We start from the raw sequence: 21,661 nt of genomic DNA on the forward strand, positions 1-21,661 counted from the left end.
TGCATTTCAGTGAGTAAGGAGTTCCCTCATCTGCCACTTCTTTTCAGAAGACCTGGAGTGGCCAGAAGTACCGCTCAAGGTTGAGGGGAGAGGTGGGAAGAGTTTGGAAGAGCAATGCTCCATCTCACACTCTTTTCAGTTACTGTTCTGAGTTCCAATCTTGAACTTTGTAGGACAGAAATCTCTTTTTTTTCTGCCAAGGGCCATTTGGGTATTACCAACACGACTTGCACCATCCAAAACGATCAATTCAAGCAGCAGGCTGTGAGCTGCCTACAAGAGGCAGAGAGAAGCATTGTGTATCAAGGGCTTGATTTCAAGGTTCATATAATGTCCACAGACATTATAAGACCTGTATATTTTAGCACCTTATAATTGTATATCTTGTTACAAATTGATAAGGCTATGAGATTTTAATGTTGTAAATATTCAGAATGAATTCTAATGACTTACATTTAGAAAATATATCTAAATTAATACCACCTAACATATCTAAAATTACTACCATATAATGAAATTCTTTCATTTTTTTAATTTCTTTTTTTTATTGTGAAAATGATGTTCAGAGAGGTTACAGTTTCATATGTTAGGCATTGGATACATTTCTTGTACTGTTTGTTAAATTCTTTCATTTCTTTGTTATCTATGTGCTTGATACTCAGGCATTCCACAGCCACTGTAAAAACTATGTTTTATTTTCTTATTTTATAGTGAGAAAATTGAGCCATGAGCTTCTGATCCAGTATCAACACACCAGGAAGATTCAAGACTATCTGCCACCGAGGACATGTATCTTCCACCATAAAAACTCCCTCTCTACTTACTAAGGAATTTAGATAGATAGATAGATAGATAGATAGATAAATAGATAGATAGATAGATAGATAGATAGATAGATAGATAGATAGATAGATAGATACAACATGCTTGTAGCTTGGCAAACAATTTAGAAATATAGTCTTACAAAGATTTAAATCACTTCAACAGCACACCAGTAATCCAGAGGCCATTTAAACACATCCCCTAATTGATTGGTATTCAATTAAGACCTACAAATAAGTCTCTTGAGCCACCAAAATAAATATAACATCTGTTCTATACCTCAAGAGTCCAAAACAGATCCTGCACTGAGAGTACAAGACTGACTTCTTGGGGGTCTATTTACTTATTCTGATGGCAGCCGATGAATTCCGCTATGTTAGCTCCCCAGGTATGAACAGAGAAAAGGACCAGGGGAAGGGGGAAAAGGGACTTCGGGGCAGGGATATCTACTTCAGAGAAAAGCAAAAGCTGGAAACCTGTAGCAAGGGACAAACAGGAAAGCTGGAGAATCCTGTGATGTACTAGTATCCCATTACTATGGGCCACAACCTCGCCAGAAGCCTCAGATGGTAGCCCTGTATAGCATATGTGCACAAGTTCAAAGCTGGCCCAATCATTCTATCACAGGAAAACCAAATTTAATACTTTATCTAATAAAACAGTAGACTAAACAGACCATAAAGTAATTTATATAAATATTTCTTTCAAAAAATACATGTTTTCAAGAAAGACCATTTCCTTTTATCATAAACCAATCTTGCATAGAGCCTTTCACATTCAATCAGGGTCATAGGCTCTGCTTTGCCACTCACCAGCACCTTTACCACCCCCGAAGCATTAATCACCAATCAGGTTTAAGTTCAAGTTTTGTGGTACTAGGGTCTGAACTTGAGGCCTTGTGCTTAACCAGGCAAACACTCTACCACTTGAGCCACATCCTAATCACTTTGCTGTAGTTAGTTCTCAAGCAAAGGCTAGGCTGAACTTGTAATCAGACCACAATCTTCCTATTTAAATTTCCCAAATCTCTGGGATTATAGGTATGTGCCACCACACTCAGTCCTCCAAACCAAGTTTCTTAACTTTATAATTTCATTCCATCTTAAATCCTTTTATCAGTCTACCTGCCCTGAGGTTTTTTGAAGCTACCTCTACTATCTTCCACACATGGTTATAGTCCAATTTTCCAGAACCATCTAAGGTTCAGTGCACTGAACATCTGGGAATGATAAGATGATTCCAGGCATGAAACTGGAATTACTTCATCTCTATGTCCTGGGTTCTTTAGTTTCAATCACACAAAACAAGCCCACTAAACAATCTGATCTGGAAAAAGAATGAGAAGCTATGTACTAAAGTGGTAAGCCATTGATTTAGCCAAGAAAAACAGCATGTGATATAATTCAAAAATGCACATTCTTTTTAGCCTCTCTCCAGAAAATAAAGATAAATTATTGCTGGGAACATTTTGCAGCCAACAGATCCAGCAACCAACCAATTTGGGATTCGCTTTCTGAAGTGGCATTGCCCCAATTGCAAAAGGATAAAAATAACATTAAATGAAAACAATGAAATAATTTCCAAGAGAAAGAATAGACAATAAGATGACTTTCAAAAAGTTTTGCTTGAGTAGAAAGATGATCTTAAAATTGGGATAGGGCTCATAGCAAAGAGGTTAGAAAGGATGGAAATCATAATGCAATCCAGGAAGTGTTTCTCCAGCTTTAAATGACTGGTTACAAAATAGATCTGGGACAAAAAGTTGGAAAAGATTTATCTACATATCTATAAATCTGCATCTGTATCCCTCTTGAGAATCTGGAATGTTATTAAGCTAATTTCCTCTGGGGAGAGGAGATGAGAAGCAAGCAGGGAAAGCAAGGAAGAAACTTACAGCTCATTCCATGCATTTCTGTCCTCAAGGTGGGCTGCAGAGGCAGAGACGTGCAGCTGTACCATTCCCTGCATGTCATCCAAGGCACAGTTCCATGCACCTGGGCTACTGCTCTGTGGTTACCACCTTGAGGTCTTTCCTAATCTTGTTTTTGAATTTGTATTGTGCAAATCAAGCCCAGTAGTATGATGGATCATGCACAGAAAAAGGGAAGATACACCCATGCGTGTGTCTAGCTGTTCTATTTCCCACCTAGTGTTTACAACACCCCAAGAGCCCAGGATTCCAAAGCAATCACAAGGCAAGCATGCTGTACTTCTCTGATGAGTAAAATCCAGCTGCAGCCAGCCCTAGAGGCCTCATTTCTGTTCTAACTTGAACTTGCTCTGAGTACAGAAATAGTGTAATGATGTTGGCCAAGGAACTCACATCCTCTCTTATCACATTATTTCCAAGCATTAGCCAAGCACTTATGCTGGAAATAATGTCATAAAGGAAAAGGAGATGGGGCAACCCAGAGTTCTTTTTCCTTCTAATCCTTCCTTACTCATTTGCAAGCTGGAGATAAAGTGTTAGGAGAATATATGTGCTTCAAGAAGTGAAATATAAGCAGTTCAATCAGTTTTGTGCACAGCTTCTCCTATCCTGATAAGAATAAAATACATATGCATGTAGAAGCTGAGAAATATAAATAGGTAATTTCAGGGACTCTGCATACAAGTTAAATGTTCTTATATTTGCATTTAAAACTGGCATTGAACCACAAAAAGGTAAATAGAAAATCTATGCTAATAATTTAAATTTTTGATTTTTTTTCTTTCCTTAGAATAACATTAAGTAGCAAATAAAGAACAAAGTGATGAGCTTAAGAGAATGCAGGGGGAAAGGAGCAGCTTGATAAGTTAGTACCATTAAAAACACTTTGTTTTACTCCAAGAGATGTAAAACATTCCCATATATGGGAAGAAAATACTCCCATATATTTACTTGGAGCTTAGTCCTACAAATCATGTCTGGTAATATCTGCATTTTGTGTGTGTGTGTGTGTGTGTGTGTGTGTGTGTGTGTGTGTGTGCGCGTGTGTGTGTATCCTACTTGTGTGTGTTAAGAGATGTTTCTTTTTACCTCACCCCTCACCCCTTTATCTTATCTCTTAGCTCAAATCTGTTTTAGAACTGTTTCTAAAAAAAAAAAATAACAGCAAGATCCTAACGGTACCCCAATGAAGAAGCGTTATTAACAAACAAAGGAATATTGCATCCTATTATTCCTACTCTCCTTTCCTTTTGTGGTCGTTTGTTCTTCCTGATTTACAGCACTGGAACCACAGTCAGCACAATGAAATTAAGCAAGAAGAATATGCCAGATTTAAAAACCCAAACTCAATTTAATAAGCTCAACTCATGTCAGCTGCATTGTCCACATATTTATTCTCTCCAGTAACATGGGTCCAAGGCCATCTACAGCATAAGGGCTGCCTGCCTTGATTGGGACATATACATCCCTCAGGAAATACAGATGATCTGTACTGCTTATTCACAAAGAATGTCTCAGAAATTAATATCAGAAAGATATCTCATGTTTCATTTACTAACACAGTGTCAACATGACTTCCTACAGCTAAAAATGACTCATCTCTATCAAGAGTGAAGGGAGTCATTTTACATTTACCTTTTAATATTACCATTCATTCTTGAAAAGTACAAATTAAAATTAATTATTGCACAATGACTTTTACATACTTGGTTCAAATGTTTACATAGGAAGCTATCACATTTTGCAGTAATGTTCTAGGGTTTAAGACATTGTAGAATGTGGGTATAGTGTTAGAGGACAGTAAAGTAGTAAACCAAAAAGGTCAAGTAAATTAAAACCCTGCAAGTATGTTAGAGTCAATTTGTATGACGTTAATGACTCAAAATGTTAGTTTAAATTTTTTTTAATTTGTTTTTCTTCCCAAGAAGTTGAGAAGAGTCAAGTGTACGTTTGGGAAGTCACCCAATAGACAATCATAGAGAATAATGAGCATAAATACTGGACAGGAGCCAGTAACCTCAGGTTGCTTCTAGCCAAGAGAAGTGGTGGCTGAAAAGCATACTTCCCACTGCATACGCTGTGTACCAAGTGCACACAAATAATTTCAGTAAGTTAGGTAATCACGTCAATGTAAAACAAAGAAAAGTTTTACTTTGTATGATAAGCTATATTATTTTTAATTTTTAAAAGTACCATCCTCTGAAGTTGTCCACTTAACTATATTGGCCTTATTAAGTGTGAACAGTTTTTTTTTTGGGGGGGGACAAGAGGGAAGGTACATCACTAAAAATATGAAACCATACCTCAGAGCATTCCTTCTGGAATTAAGTACAAAATGTCTAAGTAAAGCCAGTCAATCCATAAATTAAAAGTATTTATATTAAAATTAGCTTTGTGGCCAGGTACGGAACATATGTTTCCCTAGCACTTGGCAGACTGAGGAAGGAGGATCATGAGGTCTATGACACCTGGATTACAAAGCAAAACCACAAACAAATAAACACTCAGATTCTATCTTACCCCGGAGAGAATGACATCATCAAGTACACAAACAACAACAGATGTTGACTCAGACATAGGGGGAAAAAGAACCCCAATACACTAGTAATAGAAATGTAAACTTGTTCAACCACTCTGGAAAGCAGTTTGGAGATTCTTAAAGAAACTAAATATAGAACTAACCAGAAATATCACTCTTAAGCTTTTAAAAACCAGAAGATTACAAATCAGAATACAGTAAAACCACTTGCACAACCATATTCCTTGCAGCACTAGTCACCATAGTCAAGATATAGAAACAGCCCAGATGCCCCTCAATGGAAATGTGTATATATACACAATGTAATTTTGCTCATCCATAAGAAAGAATGATTTTACATCATTCACAAAGAAATAGATGGACATGGAGGGAAATATATGTTAAGTGAAGTCAGGTCCAGACAGACAAAGAATGCGTGTTTTCTCTCACACGTGGAAGTTAGATCTGATTTATAAATACATAGGTAAACACATATGGAATTGTATGCAAATGTATTAACCGAAGTGTGGTATTTGCAGAGGAGAATTCAAATGGTATAATTCCTTAAAAACAAACTCACAGTCCAACAAAATGAATACCATGAAACTGGCCCTTGAAAATTGTGGGAGGAGATCAAGGAGTAGGAGGTTAAACAAAAGCAGAGAGGAAAAATGGAGAATAAACTGAGGGGAGGAGGTGGAGTTAGGAGGGATGATAGAAGGGGTGACATTGATCAAGATGCATTGTATTTATAAATTGACTTGCTGAAGAATAACTCATTTGTACAACTAAAGAGAATAAAAGAATAATGAAAAATAAGGCAGTTGTAGAATCTCTTTAAACTACAACACATTTGTTTTGATCTTAGCAGTTCACTTTTTTTTCCTAATGGTCTCTGAAAGAGTTCTTTCCTCAGAAAGCAATGTGAAAGCCTGAAAACCTGATAACCATTTTTTTGTTTCTACTCCTTCAATCCCAAGTGTGTAATAATGTGTAAAGTCAAGGTGAATTTTCAGTATTTTTCCCCCATGGAGAAGAATAGAGTATCTAGTCTGGCCTATATTCTTTTGTTGTTTGTTTTGTTTTTGTCATCATGGAGCTTAGATTTAGGGCCTAGGGACTGCCCCTGAGCCTTTTGCTCAAGGCTAGTGCTCTACCACTTTGAGCCACAGATCCGCTTCTGGTTTTGGAGTGGTAAACTGGAGTTAAGAGTCTCATAGACTTTCCTGCCCAAGTTGGCTTCGAGCCATGATCCTTAGATCTCAGCCTCCTGAGTTGTTAGGATTACAGGCTTGAGCCACCAGTGCCCAGCAGACCATTTCACAACACAGTGCTACAGAGAGCAGATGGAGTTTTTATAACACTTAAAAATATTCTTCTAAAACTCATCTAAGTTTTAATTTTTCATCTTCACCTAAACATGAATGGCGGGGCCTAGAAGAGTGTGTCTCATAAATGATCTACAGTTAACTATCGAGGTGATCAAATCTCCCACCACAGCTTGTCAGTCAGATGTTTGGACAAGGAAAGAAAAAGAAAGGAGAGGAGGAAAGGGAGGGAAAGGAAGGATAGAGAAGGGAAGGTAGGTAGGCTCTGAGACCTCACCCATACCCCATTAAGAACTTAGGGATGAGAAGAAGCTGTCCTGAACACTGCCTGGGCTACTACTACTCCTCCTTAGTGGGAAGATATGGTCCACCAGAAGCTATGTGTCATCTGCCTGTGTCTAACAGCCCTGCCCTAGCAGTGATGCTCCTCTGGGTCCTGAAATGGCAATGGCTCAGGCAGATTCTCTTGGGCACATACTTTCTTCCTCCTTGCTCCAGTCTCTCTTGTACCCTGTCCTCCCCTTCTACCTTGACAATTATCTTCACATTTATTTTTGTTGTTGTGGTTGTTGTTTGCCAGTCCTGGGGCTTGGATTCAGGGCCTGAGCACTGTCCCTGGCTTCCTTTTTGCTCAAGGCAAGCTCTCTACCACTTGAGTCACAGTACCACTTCCGGCTTTTTCTATATATGTGGTGCTGAGGAATCAAACCCAGGGCTTCATGTATACAAGGCAAGCACTTTACCACTAGGCCATATTCCCAGCCCACACATTTATTTTTATTAGACGGTGAGCTTCTGAGGGCCACACGTTCATTTCTGTCTCCTCGGTGGCTAGCACAGCCCTGCTGATATGTGTTTGGCTGATTTGAAAATGTATGTGTCAGTTGATAGAGGCAAGAAGACTGGGAAGGGGTCAAATTTAGGAAGTTTCCAATGCTGGCTAAACAATTTGGATATTCGACACACCCCTCCCCCCTCACTCCTTCTACCCCTGCAACAGCAATGGCCACACTGTGTGTTGAAGAAATCATGGTACAGTAGAAGCCCTGCTCTGTCTGCACATTGGTTCACTTCCTCAGGGCCAAGAGATAGATAATATTAGATCCATTCCCCTTCCTGGTATCCAACCAGTTATGGCAGGATTACTTTGACTCTCATTTCACAGATGAAGAAAATGGTTTAAAAAGATTATAGTTCTCTTGAAGATATAAAGCTGAGGGGAAAAAATCAAGATCAGGAATGTCCTCATGGTTTCTTTCCTCCATCTCCAAAGTAGCTGAAATGACAGGCACGGGCCACGGTGCATGGTCCAGTTTATCTGGCTTTCATTTACTCTCATTCTCTCATTCAAGGGTACAGTGGAATTTCCGCCAGCTACCTGACAGAGAAGATACCATTGCACTGACAGCTAAGAGAATGTGTGCAGAAAGGACAATGGAGTTTGGATGACCTCACACCTTACTCTCATACTTTCATTTACCAGAACACACAGGCAGCCTCTGATTCCTAAAGCCTTGGATAATCTCCAAGGCTTTGTCCAGTAGTGAGTACCTGGATCATTTAAAACAGGCAGAAACCCCAATGTGAGAGTAGGATGTCTGTATGAACACAGAAAAAAATAGGCTAGGAAATATAACCCACACTGGTAAGGAACAAACATCCCAGAGTAAGACACTGGGTCAGTAAGGTTCCATCACAGAGAATGAGTGGCTCTAAGGCAAGGTCTCAGGCCTGCTGCCCAGCACACCTGCTGGGAGCACTTTCAGAAGCCACAGATGGCCAGGCCCCATTTTCTTGGTCTGAGTAGGTGGTGTGAAGACATGGAGGAAAATATCTAAGCTCCTCAGGTAATTCTAAAATGGAGCTAGTCTTCAGAACTATGGTTACAAATGATGAAGGCTATCAAAAAGTTCTTCATCCCTTTCAAACAATATACTTTGGTATAATATGAATCATTGCCCTGTGTCTGATTCCTTCTGTTCCCCTAATCGATGGCTTTGCTTTCCTTCATTTACAAACCAATAGGAGAGAGCACACGAAACTTTTCAATGCCAGTCTCAGTAATCAGTCGACATTAACATGGTCTCCCACAGGCGATGCAGCAGGACATACGCGCAAGTAGCTAGCTCTATTTGACAACCAGGTGGCCCAGGAAGCTGGCAGCCTCAGCACACAGTCACCTAGCAAACACTGGGTTAAACTAGGAATAGACTGACATTTCAGGCCAGACCACTGGACCACATGAATGGCCTTGGATGCCTATCTTGCTCTTATTGGTTTGGGCTAGATAAGTTCAAACCCTGAGGTCAGGAAGACCAATCAGACTCAAGACAGCAGGAACTCAGAGGTCAGGCTTGTGAGCAAGATGATTTCCTGTGGCTTCTTTCTTGGTGTCAGATACTCACCAGGGTGCCCTAACCTCTCCTGACAGCCTAGAGATGACCTCAAGTGGAATTTGGACCCATAGGAGTAGGATAATCCCATGACCAAAAAGCTTCCTACAGAATATCATCCAGTCTACCCCAGGAGCTCCTTCTGGAAGTCTCAAGTTCCTAACATTTTCCTGATTACAAACGTCTTTGCCTGAGGGATCTAGTTCTGGCTTAGATTTTTCTGCAGATGATGACTGAAAACAACAACAACAAAAATAACAAACAGGCATTTGGAAACAGAGCACATGACACCTCTATGGAAAGGCTGAGCATTTCCCAAGCCTGCCCAGAGGCTCTGTGAGGAGAAGAATGCAGAGAGCAGAGACTCTCAACCACGAGGACCTACCGGGCCCCTCCCCTCTGGCAAGACTGCCAGAAGCTATCATTTGGTTAGCTGGCTCTCATCCTTTAAAGATGCTGAGAAATGGCCTTTTCAGCCACACAAGAGTTCAGAACCACAGATCCTTGTATTTTGATGAAACAAGACCCTAGATAGAAATAAATACCCCCCAAGTCTCCACAGCCTTCAGCCCATTATCTTTCTCAGAGTATTTTTCAATTTGTCTCATATTCAGCTTATCTTATATTTGGGTTTATGTCTGTCTGCCCTCTCCACCCATTGAAACCACAGAAAGGCAGATGGGTTGGATTTTGTCCTTCCACATGCAAGTGTGTTTGCTGAGTGTGACCACAGCTTCTTAGAAGTGAGTCAAGCAGCCAAGCGTTGGTGGTTCATGGCTATAATCCTAGCTGCTCAGAAAGCTATCATCTGAGGATCACAGTTCGAAGCCAGCCTAGCAGCAAAGTTCATGAAACTCTTTTATCTACAATGTACTTCCACAAAAGTTGGAAGAGGAGGTATGGCTCAAGTAGTAGAGTGCTAAGTACAGTTCACAGGCCCTAAGTTCAAGCTCCAGAACCTTCACAAACAAACAAACAAACAAACAACAACAACAAAAGTGAGTGGAGCAGCTATTAGAAGGCACACTGGCCAAGGGCCTTAGCTGACTGAGTGAAGAAGCCATTGTGCAGGCAGAATTCTGGGCAACATGGAGACAGATGCACAGAAAGATGCACCACTTACATCCTCTGCTAGTACCATTTCTGAAAGGCTTCAGTATGTGCTGTATACTCTCAACTAAGGGGAATGTCCTGGCTACAGATCCAGCCCATGTGCCTGCTAGGAGAATCTGGCCACTCTTGGCACCTGCCAGCCAAACCTTGATCCACTAATCATTCTCTGAGAAGCAGTGAGATCACAGCCTGCGAAGCAGCTGGACTTCAAGGTATCAATAATGTAATAGAATTCCCATGAACACTAAGGCTTCTATGTAATCTGAGAATAATAGGCAGGATTCCTACTGAGCAATCAGAAGGTGAAAATACCATCACCCTCAATCTGTTTCCTGGCCCTAAATTTGCATCTAATACACATCATTCAGCTACATCATTTGATAATACATATATTTAATATTGATATGATCAATGTAATTTTGTCTAGCTATGAACAAGTCATCTTATTTATCTCTTCAAAACACACTGAGGACTATGTAGGTAAATAAACGTCCTGCACACTCAGTGGAAAGATGAGCTGCCACCTGCCCCACCCCCAACACAGACACTACAAACAAAGAAGAAATCAAATTATAACCATGCCAGGGTGTGTACTTAGGTCTGGTGGAACATAATTAGAAGAGCCAGAGACGTTCTTGAACATAATTTCTCAAACCAAATGCAAACTGTGCTATGTCATATTTCCCCACACTCCCATTCTTCACTAAAGAACCCCCCCCAAAAAAAAAACCTCTAACCTTATAGAGCATATGTCCTTCTTTTCTGTCCCTCCAAGTTCTCAGATATCCAGTAAATAGCTAGCCTGTCTGCACAGAAAAATGTACCTTCGTGGCCAGCAACTCCTGCTTGGTGTGCCACTGTGAGCCTCTCAGTCCAAGCGCAGGAAGCAGTGCTGACGGCTCTCCAGGGAAGCTTGGGCAGGCAAAGGTAGAAGAAAAGACTTCCTCTTTTTTCCCCTCCTTTCTTCTTTTTTTTTTTTTAACTTTAGTTAGCTCCTAATAACTCCCTTCCTTTCTGGATTTGAATCATTTTGTCACTCCATGGAGGAGCTCCGGGACAGAGGAGAGCGACCCTAGGGCTGACATAAGGTCCAAGTCATCAGCACAGGCTTCCGCTTAGTTGAAAAGAATCAGAGCCGTGAGGAGAGAGACAAGGGAACCAGCCCACAGGATGTGTGTGGCTGGAGTTCCTGGCATGAAGTCTTGGCTTTCATGTTTATTTTTGGATGTATTTTTCTTAGGCCCTTTGATGCAAATTTCTAGCCTGGGAAGGAACCCTACAGTACAAGGTCCAAAGTTGCTCAAAGTCAGCACAGGCTTCTGCCTTGGGAGAAGGAGGGCCCCAGAGCGTCCAGGCTGCAGCACCAACTCTGAGGAGGCTGTGAGTCCCGATGGGCGAACAGTCTTCAGTATCCCACACCCTCAGCATCCATCCGACATGCTGGTCCACCCAGCAAGCCTACCACGAATACAAAAGTGAAACAATCTGCCATCGTGAGCATGCCAAGTAATGCCAGAAAAATCCACCCAAAGAATCCCTGAGATGCTTACACTCGGAGATACTATGTTTTAGGTCTCCAGCTTTCATTTTTTTCTGACAGCTACAGGCAAATAGGAACAGCAAACCTACTGGGGCAGGGGCAGATGTCTCTGCAAGGTATAACTGCAATACAGTTCTTAAAACACATCAATAAAGATCAAGCTGCTATGGTTTTCAGCAATTCTTATTCCCAGAGCAGCTAAAGAGATTATTAATGAAAAAGGGCTTCCCCCCAATATATTAAAAGGGAGGCAGTAGACAGAAATATATTAAAAAGCTTTTTATAATTGCCAACCTATCTGATAGAATCGTCAATTAAAAAAACACTACTCTGAAATTTTTTTTACTACTCTGAAAATTAGAGGCTAAAAATAGGCATAAATATATTTCTTCAACCTCATTCATTAGTCTGAGAAATCTTGTCTACTGATTTCTTTCTTTTCCTCAGATAGAATCGTGTGTCTGTCTTATTTTTACTACTCGGTTTTATATATCACAAAACATGGGATAGATTTTTTTTTGTGGGGGGGATTAGCATTAACATTCACTGAGGAGGCCACAAGTACTTTTTGAGAAATAAACTGTATTTTACTAGTAATTATATCCAAGCAGTGGTTTTCTGCTCTGCTTAGAATAAAATCACAATAGGGTACTATCAATTGTGTGTGTGTGACAATTATAGTTAAGAAACCACTTTTATCAGCCTGGATCAGATTACAAACTTAAAATACTGCTTTTATTTTGTAATGCCTATGCAATTTTACTACTGTCTTGAAATTTTTCAAAACAAAATTTTTCATAAATATATATTATTATTTTGAACATATTCCATTAATGGAAACATGACTCCCAGTAAAGGAAAATTCAGGTCAAAAAGATGTTGAAACACAGGTAAACCAGAGTCTTTCTGTAATGTCTTTCCTGAAGTTGACTTAAGATAACATCGGCCTCTCACACGACAATGCCTTCATGTAGACACCATCTTCGATATAAAGAAGGGTAAACAAACAGGACTAGAGGCATGGCTCAAGTAAAAGCACACCAGCCATGAGCAAAAAAGCTGAGCAAGATCACAGGGCCCTGAGTTCAAGTACTGGCATAAAATAAGTAAAGGTTGAACAAACACACCCTCAGTGTTTCCTCTTCCAAACCACTGGAAACCTTCTTCTGTCCTATGTGCTGAGAAGAGACTCATGTAACTGGACTGTAAATCACTTTTATATTTATTCCAAGAACCGCCATCCATCATAAATAGTCATAATCTTGGATCAACTATTAATAACTGACTTAAACTCCCAAGCCTACACTTAACTGCTTTGCCATTTAGCTTCCTTACTGAAAGTAAAAAATGCCACTGGTGTCAAGGAGTTTAAATTATAAATTATAATTGTCTCAAGAACTAAAAATGGTATTCCAAGACTTTTAAATTAATTCTCTTCTGGATGAAATTCAGAAACATAGCTACCTCCAACCTCTGCCCTTCCCCTCTCTATCTGTCTCTTCCTCCCTCCTGTTCTCTACCCTAGTGAATATTAAGAAATTGTAATACCAAAGAGGCAAGGGAGGAGGGTATTACTGACCGATGCTCAATAAAGTTAAGCTAAGAAAGCATGATTTGACTTTAAGATGGACCAGTACAGTCCCCTCATCTCTGGTCATAAATTAGAAACTAAAACATGGGGGCTGGGGTTATGGCCTAGTGGCAAGAGTGCTTGCCTCGTGTACATGAGGCCCTGGGTTCAATTCCCCAGCACCACATACACAGAAAATGGCCAGAAGTGGCACTGTGGCTCAAGAGGTAGAGTGCTAGCCTTGAGCAAAAAGAAGCCAGGGACAGTGCTCAGGCCCTGAGTCCAAGCCCAAGGACTGGCCAAAAAAAAAAACAAAAACAAAAACAAAAAAACACTAAAACATGAAAGGGGAGGGAGAAAGACAGCACTTGTCATTAGCAAATATATAGGGCACAAAGAAAAGCATGGAGCCACCATGCCACAGTAATATCTTGCATAATTATTCTCTTATTTTATGTATTCACCTAGGCAACTGAATAAATGCTTTCTGCACACATTATGATCATTTTTATATATGTGTGTCAGTACTGGTATTTGAATTCAAGGACTCATACTCTTGCTTGGCTTTTTCACTCAAGGCTGACACTACCATTTGGACCATATCTCAGAAGAGTATCAAGGACCTTCCTGCTTAGGCTGACTTTGAACCTCCATCCTCACATCTCAGCCTCCTGAATAACTAGGGTTACAGGCATGGTGGACCAGTACCCAGCTAATGACAATGATTTTTTTTTTAATATTCTGGGGCTATCTATTAGACTTACAACAAAAGAAGCTAAGAAAGGCAAAGGCATTTAGGATGGACCCAAACAAGATTTCAAAAGCCCACATGCACTCTCTGAATGTGTACTTGTAGAAGGGTAGGAAATCAGCCTGTGAGTTAAAAAAACAAACCAGGAATTCCCTGGCTCTGTGCTACCATCACAATTCAAATATAAGACACAAAATAGTGTTCACTCCCCTGATGAAGAAACTATTCTTAGGCCATGTACCTGCCAATGATTAGAGGCCATAGCTTCCAGTTGGAGGTTATTTAGACTCCTGCTGGGAGTATTTTAGGTTTCAGTCCCTCTAAGTGGCATCAAGAACCATATATAGAAGGATGTAAAGCAAATACAAGAATGTTTGCCAGAAATGGCAAGGGCCTTTTTCAGAAGTAAACAGTTGAATGAAATGAACATGCATATTTAGACTACAATTTGGGGGCCTCCCACATTTACAATATGGAACCTCAGACCTAGCCTGACTCCACATCCCATTCCTTGTTGACACTAGAGATGCTGCCTTCTCTGCTACTCACAGAGGCAGAACCTACTGGATCCTATCCAGAAGCTACTGGAACCTTCCCTACAAAGCCCTTCCCTTCTGGTACAAGGCTGGCAGATCTTAGCTTTCAGGTAACGGTAAGAGCCTGGCTTTTAATTTTACTAAGTGATCTCACGTACTAGTACAATGGATGCCTGAACTATAAACCCTATTATTTGACATAATCTAGGACTCAGTGTTCTAGTTCACAGATATTTTCTTTACAGTTAGTAGTATCTGCCATCAGCAGCCGCCAGGACTCAAAGAATAGAAGTAAAGGAAGCAAAGACAGCCTTCAGCACCAGGGGCCCCGTTTAGTAGTGTTTTCTGTAAGCGGAGTAGCAGTGGCAATAGGCTTACCTCAAGATAGAGTTTAGCCTGACCCTTAGTGAGCTAGTACACATTATAAATCTCCTGATAATGACCCCCTCGCCATTTTCTTGCCATAAATGTTTGACTTGACCCAAGTTTGTATCCTTTATTCTTATTTATAGGCCTGAAGTAGCAGTATAAAAGACACCATGAGAAAATGATTTGACTAATCTTGAATTTGGGAGAAATAATGCCAAGAGGAAGTGAGGAAGGAGAAAGAGTGAAAGAAAATAAAGGAAAGAGACAGGATACAAATAGGAGAGGGACAGCAAGAGAGCCAAATAATATATGTGGGGTTTTTTGTTTGTTTGTTTGTTCCTTTGTTTTGGAGCCTGGTTTCAAAAGTAAGCTACAAAAGGTACTTTCTGGTGGGCAGGAAAGTCCGTGAAAAGCTTATCTCCAATTAACCACCAAAAAGCCAGAAGTAGAGCTGTGGCTCAAGTGGTAGAGCATCAGACTTGAGCAAAAGAAGCTAAGAGAGACTGTAAGTCTCTGAGTTCAAGCCTCAGTATGGGTGTGTTTGCACACACACATGCACGAACACACATGCACATGCATGCGCGCGCACACACACACCAGTTACTTTGGGAACAGCTGGCCAAATATGAAACAGAAGCTGGTATTAGATACTCTCAGGTGTTCCTACTGGCTGGTAGGCACAATGATGGTGGTGTGGGGATACAGCCGGACACTGGTTTTCTGAGACACCTGCTGCATGGCCAGGACACGTGTGGGATGCTGCCATGTACACTGAAGTAGTTCAGAAACAACCTACAGATGGAGCCAACATGGCGGTATGTTCACTGCTGAACTAAGCAGGGATGGACAGGAGCTCATTATATTCTTCTCTTCATTTTGCTTGAAAATATTTTTTTAATAGAGTTGTGAGAATGTTCCTGGGCAGCAACTTCTCAAGAACTTCCCTCGCACCACTGAAGACTCCTAATTAAAATAAAGGTTTTGATATCCCCTCAACCACCCTCTGCCAGCCATGTGAGTAAGCCACCCCAGAAAAAGTGACCATCAGGACACACCTCGCAGGCGCGGATCTGTTGTGTTCTGAAACCAGTTTTCCAAATTCCCTGTTTGAAAAGGACTTCTCAGTTTATCTTCTAAAATGAAAGATCCAAAAAAAAATTTAATAAAGGCTTATTTGCTTCAAGCCTGGTCCCTTTTAATTGACAGAACCCCTCTTCCCACACCTCATGCAAACTGACTTCGGCTTTTCCTTCCTAAAACTAGCTTTTGTCTCTGAACTTTACAGAGCAGTTGGAGCTCTTTAATATTTTCTGAAAGAAACATTTCAAACAAGTAACCCTGCAATTTATTCACTACTGCCAAGAACAAAAGTAACAGGTTTCACCAGCCAGGCCTTCGGAGGTGCTGCTCGACTTGTAAGGCAAAGGCCCGCTCAGTCACTCGCTGGTTGGCTCCCATGAGACATCTGTCATTTGTTTGGCTCTGGAGGAAATGATTTGATTACACAAAAATTCTTTTTAGATCAACTTTAAAAATCTTAGCCACACGGGGACAAGTGACAGAGCCTGCCAGCAACATGGGCTCACTTTGGGGACATACTGAGCGCCTAGGACAAAGACAAGGAGTGAGAGCACAGGTTAAAAATCCGAACTTGAAAGAACTGAAGAGGAAGGAGCATAAAAGATGCAAGGCTTGGCTAGGCCTTTATAAGTGTTCTATCTGCCAAGACTAAGATGATTTCTTCCTCATACGTCTCATAAATGTGTACAATAACCCGAAGGGGCATCGGTACGAATGCCTCAAGGCAGAAGCCCCCAAGGCCAGTCTCATGCATTCATTGCTGGGCCATGCATGCTTCTTGAAGTTGTCAAGGAATCAGACATCTCTATGCACCTCCATTTCCCATACCTTAGAACAGGGCGCATCATTTTTTTTAAAGCATTTAAATGAAGCAGATGTGAGCCCCATTCATTCCACTTTCTCAAGGCACACGTCAATAATGATTTTGAAAATGCAACAAGAAAATGTCAAAGTATTTTGTTCCCTGGTTAAGAATACATCCGGCAGAGTAAGTGGGAGAAAGACATAAAACACTCTATGGTCATTCAAGAAATAATTATAAGGTATGTCAAACTACAGAAAATTGCACAAGCACTAAATTAAAAGAAAACGACGTCGGGTGTCAAAATGGCTTTTTCACTCACTCATTTCAAAAACAAGTTTTGAAAATGAAATTCCATCTCCCAGCTCAGAACAGAACGCATGGAGGCTGGCCCGTAATGCCACTTGGCACGGGAGCTCCCTTTCTAGACAAGGACACCTCGGGCTCACCTCCCACAATGCCTTGAAGTCCTTCTGCTCCACGCGCAGCAGCTCGCTGCTCTCACGGGTAACGATGGTCGCATGGCGGGGTGTGTTGTCCAGGATGGACTCTCCAAAGGCTGTCCCGATCCCCAGGGTACAGATGGTCACCGCATCCTGAGAATCCCCAAAAGCCAGACATTAGAAAATGAAACGTTTACTGGATCCATGGGCTTGCTTTTCTTCTAAGTACAATTTGTACAAAACAAACAGTCAATGTAACTACACAATTCAACATGTTTTGGAAAATATAGACAACTGGTATAATCACTGCCAAGATCAATGCTTAGAACTTGTTCTTTTTCGTATTAGGGTTTGAACTCAAGACATGGGTGCTATCCCTTAGCTGTTTTCCTCAAGGCTGGTGCTCAGGCTTGTAAAGGCTGCCCATGCTTTTAATTCTAGCTACTCCAAAGGCCCACATCTGAAAATGACAGTGCAAAGCCAGCCCTGACAGTCAAATCCGAGAGACTCTAACCTCCAATTAACCAGCAGAAACCAGAAAATTGAGGTATGGCTCAAACAGTAGAGCAACAGCCTTGAGCAAAATAAAGCAAAGTAATAGCACAAGGTTTGAGTTCAAGCTCCTACTCACTCACTCACTCTCTCTGTCTCTCTCTGTCTCTCTCTCTCTCTGAGTCTCTCTCTCTCACACACACACACAGTCATCAATCACATTCCTGTTTAGTCAGCAGATTTTCCATCCAACCATGGCGTAGCCATTCTCGCACCAACAGCCAGCCATTTGTGTTGTTTCTAGCTTGGGGATCTTGAGACAGAGCTGTTAGCAAAAAGCTTATATTTTCACAAATGTTCTGCTCTCAGTAGAAGGGAAAGACCTAGCGAAGATGAAGTCATTATTTTAGTTACAGAGACAACAGTTACAATATTTAAGGAAATGAAGTAGGGCCAACACTATATCCTTCTGAAAGAAATGAGAACACTAAGGGTCTGAGCTCATTGGCAGTCCCATGCACACAGTAAATAAATAGTGGGAAGACGGATTCCAAACTCCTTGTATCATACTGCCGCCTACAGCCACGGAAGAGTAAAAGCAGCATCTGATGGAGGATAGTGTGTATCGTTAATATAAAACATTGTGAGTTGAAGGTTTAAAAATTCTGAGTAAGAACTTAAAACCTAATTTCTTCTCTACATGCAATATTGGCATTAATATTTGGATATAATCCTAACTAGAGATTGATATTAATAATATACAATATTATATAATAATAAGAGCCTTCTGGACATTAATTTTGGAAGGCTTTATACACTTAGGGAGCTCCACTCGGGAAAGCCTGAGTTAGAAGGCAGTTTTCCTTTCATGTACCTAATACATGATAACAGGCAAATGTTATTAAGATCAAGTCGATGGCTTGGTAATCACATTACATGGTTCTTCAAACCATGGCAAATTGCTTCTATACAGATATTACCACAAAAAAATTCTGTTCAGGAAAATAAAAATCAATAATATTTCAGAAAAGGAAAAAGAAAGATCAGGGAAAACTTAAAAGCACTCCATTAATAAGTTTTCCAGAAAGGAAGCTGTAAACAAATTCACTCAGGAAAGCACTCCCAGAACTGAAACATCAATACTCAGTGAGCTAGGCACCTCTGAATAATTTTCAAATTCTATTAAAAACCATAAATTAGATTATGACACATCACAGGCTTTTCACAACGTCTTTAGAATAGGAGACTCCCTGGAGGCGCCCAGTAGACAATTTCATTTCCCTGTCACTTGAACCCTTCAGAAAGAATTCTCTGTGCCTAAAACATACTTTCCAGTGCTGACTCTTATGTTAAAACTGGAGAGAGATGCACCATGAATTATGACTACTGCCACAATCCATGCAGCTTAGGTAGAAAAAAGGTTTTGCAAAGTAAAATGCAAAAGAACTATCTATCTAGATACGAGCCACTGCCTTTATAAAGCATGGGTTCTTGGTCATTAGAACCCTAGGCAGGGCTTTGAGGGGGCTTAGGAAGCAATTACCAGTATTGCTTAGGTAACACCTAAGACTTAGGTTGGTAAAGCATGCTTAGTCACCCAAGGCCAAATCTACTATAAAAATGGCTGCCAGGAGCAGGAGCAGCAGTGCATGCTTTTAATCCTACTACCCAAGAGGCTGAGATAGGAAGGATTGCAGCTGAAGGCCAAACCAAAAGCTCAGGAGATTCCCCCTCAAACAAGCAAAGCTGGGTATAGTAGTATGTTCCTGGCATCCCAGCTCCGTGGGGAGCCAGTCCAGGTATGAATGGAAGACCTCATTTGAAAAATAGCTAAAACAAAAAGGGCTGCAGGCGTGTCTCGGGTGGCAGAGGCCCTGCCTAGCTTGTGCAGGTCCCAGGTCATTCCTGCCACACCTTCTGTGGCCAGACCTCTTCATTCAGCACCCAGCTGCCCAACTAACCAGCTCTGCCACTGGCTCCCTTCATGACTCCTTCCCCGTCCCCACGCCAGGCCTCAGTGTATGCCTGCCACATGCCTAGGCCTTCAAGGAGGTCACAAGCAGGGTCAGGAACATGATCTAGAGCAGTGTGTTGTCTGCAGGAGAGTTACAATCCATCTCCATTCATAAATGCTGGTGTTAAGAAAGAAAGCCGGCAAGGAACATCAGACCAAGCGACATATGTGGAGTCATCCAGTCGTGTTTAGGAGAGCCTCACAAGACAAAGATTCAAACTCATTTCTGCTCCTCATCGGCCTGTGGCTTTGGGTAAAATGCTCCCCAGGGCCTCAGTACCCGTGTTTACGAAATGGCCACAGTCTCTTTTTTATAAGATTATTAGCAGGATTACCACAGAAATAAAACAACATAGAAACAAGAGCTGCAAAAGACTTCTGACGCATAGTAGCTACTCCATAGAAATGATATTTTTTCTATTATTTAAATCATAGAGAATCTCTATAGTTGTATTGTACTAATCTTCACCTAATGATGGCTTTCCACACTTAAATTCCAAGTTTCTCTGTCCCCCAGTCTGGATGTCAAGTGGTTTGAGTGATCTGCAAAACACTTCAGCTCTCTGGGGGAGCTTGTGTTCAAAGGAGCCCTTCGAACCACCCTGCTGAAAATCAAAGAATCCTTTTGTACTGCCACTAATCACCCCTTAATTTATCTGCTTTGTATATCGGAATTGTGCTGCACTGCCTTTTCTTAAAGCAGGCAGCCTTTCAGGAGGCATTTTGTTTGTTTCTTTGTAAACATAGGTGAGTTCTAAAATAGTAAAATGGGACAAGTGTTAAGAAAGCAATGGTTAGACATCACTGGCCAATAAGAGTGTTGTCCGAGATAGGAAACATGTGCCTTGTTAATATTTATAGGCATCAGCTGAAATCCAGCTGACACAATTTATAGATGTTTCCATGAAATTTAAGGCAGTTTACAATCAATAACATAAACATGATATAAGAAGTCTATATTGGACATACCGGATATTCTTATATTTAATGTCCATTCTGGGGCTTGAACCCAGAGCCTGGGTTCTGTCCTTGTGCTTCTTTTGCTCAAGGCTAGGGCTCTATCACTTGAGCCACAGCTCCATTTCTGGCTTTTTTGATAGTTTATCGGAAATAAGAGTCTCACGAACTTTCCTGCCTGGGCTAGCTTTGGACTGCAATTTTCAGATCTCAGCTTCTTGAGTAGTTAGGATTACAGGTATGAGCCACCAGCGCCCAGCTTAATACTGCACAACAGATTAGTTTTCAAAATATATGGCCCTATAATTTTAAGGTATCAGAACTTTTACTCATTGTCATATTAGAGATCCAAGAATTTGTTGTCTCAGGGCAAATTTATTGTTTTGGATACATGTTGTGTTAACACTAAGTTACAAATTAGATCTTTAAGATGTGCAAACCCAGGGCTGGGGCATAGTTCAAATGGTAGAGCCCTTTCCTAAAAAACACAGACCCAGAGTTTCTAATCCCACTGTCATTAAGTAAGTAATAAACTAAATAGATAAATAAACAAATGTTTACAAAGGAAGTATCTTTACAATTTTCATGTTAGGCCTATAAAAGGTAATTACTAGTAGGGCTTCTTTGTTGTTGGTGGTGGTGGTGATGGTATGTGTGTTTGTGTGTGTGAGACAGTACTAGAACTTGAACTCAGAGCCTAGCCACTGTCAGTCACACTCATGGCTGCTGCTCTTCCACTTGAGCCATGTACCACTTCCATCTTTTTAGTGATAAATTGGAGATAAAAGTCTCACAGACTTTCCTGCTGGCTTTGAACCAAGATTCTCAGATCTTAGCCTCTTGGGTAGTTACGATTATAGGCATGTGCCATCGGTGCTCAGCTATTATTAAGTTTTGTAGTATGCTTAGTTCATGATCTTGAATTTAGTCCTGGAGTTTATTGAGTTCCAAAAGGCCACTTAAATAATAAAATTCAATGGTACCCAATCTTGGGTGTTGCCAA

The 21,661-nt window shown here is 40.9% G+C and overlaps 1 protein-coding gene across 1 annotated transcript in view; it reads right to left on the reverse strand.

Moving 5' to 3' along the window:
- Positions 1-21,661, reverse strand: part of Rapgef4 (Rap guanine nucleotide exchange factor 4) — a 297,243-nt gene that overhangs the window by 218,693 nt on the left and 56,889 nt on the right. Inside the window, 1 exon segment of the mRNA XM_048345237.1 lies at positions 17,202-17,348. Coding sequence (XP_048201194.1) covers positions 17,202-17,348 — 147 coding nt within the window.

Source organism: Perognathus longimembris, chromosome 4 (genome assembly GCF_023159225.1).
Source record: "Perognathus longimembris pacificus isolate PPM17 chromosome 4, ASM2315922v1, whole genome shotgun sequence".
Classification (NCBI taxonomy): domain Eukaryota; kingdom Metazoa; phylum Chordata; class Mammalia; order Rodentia; family Heteromyidae; genus Perognathus; species Perognathus longimembris.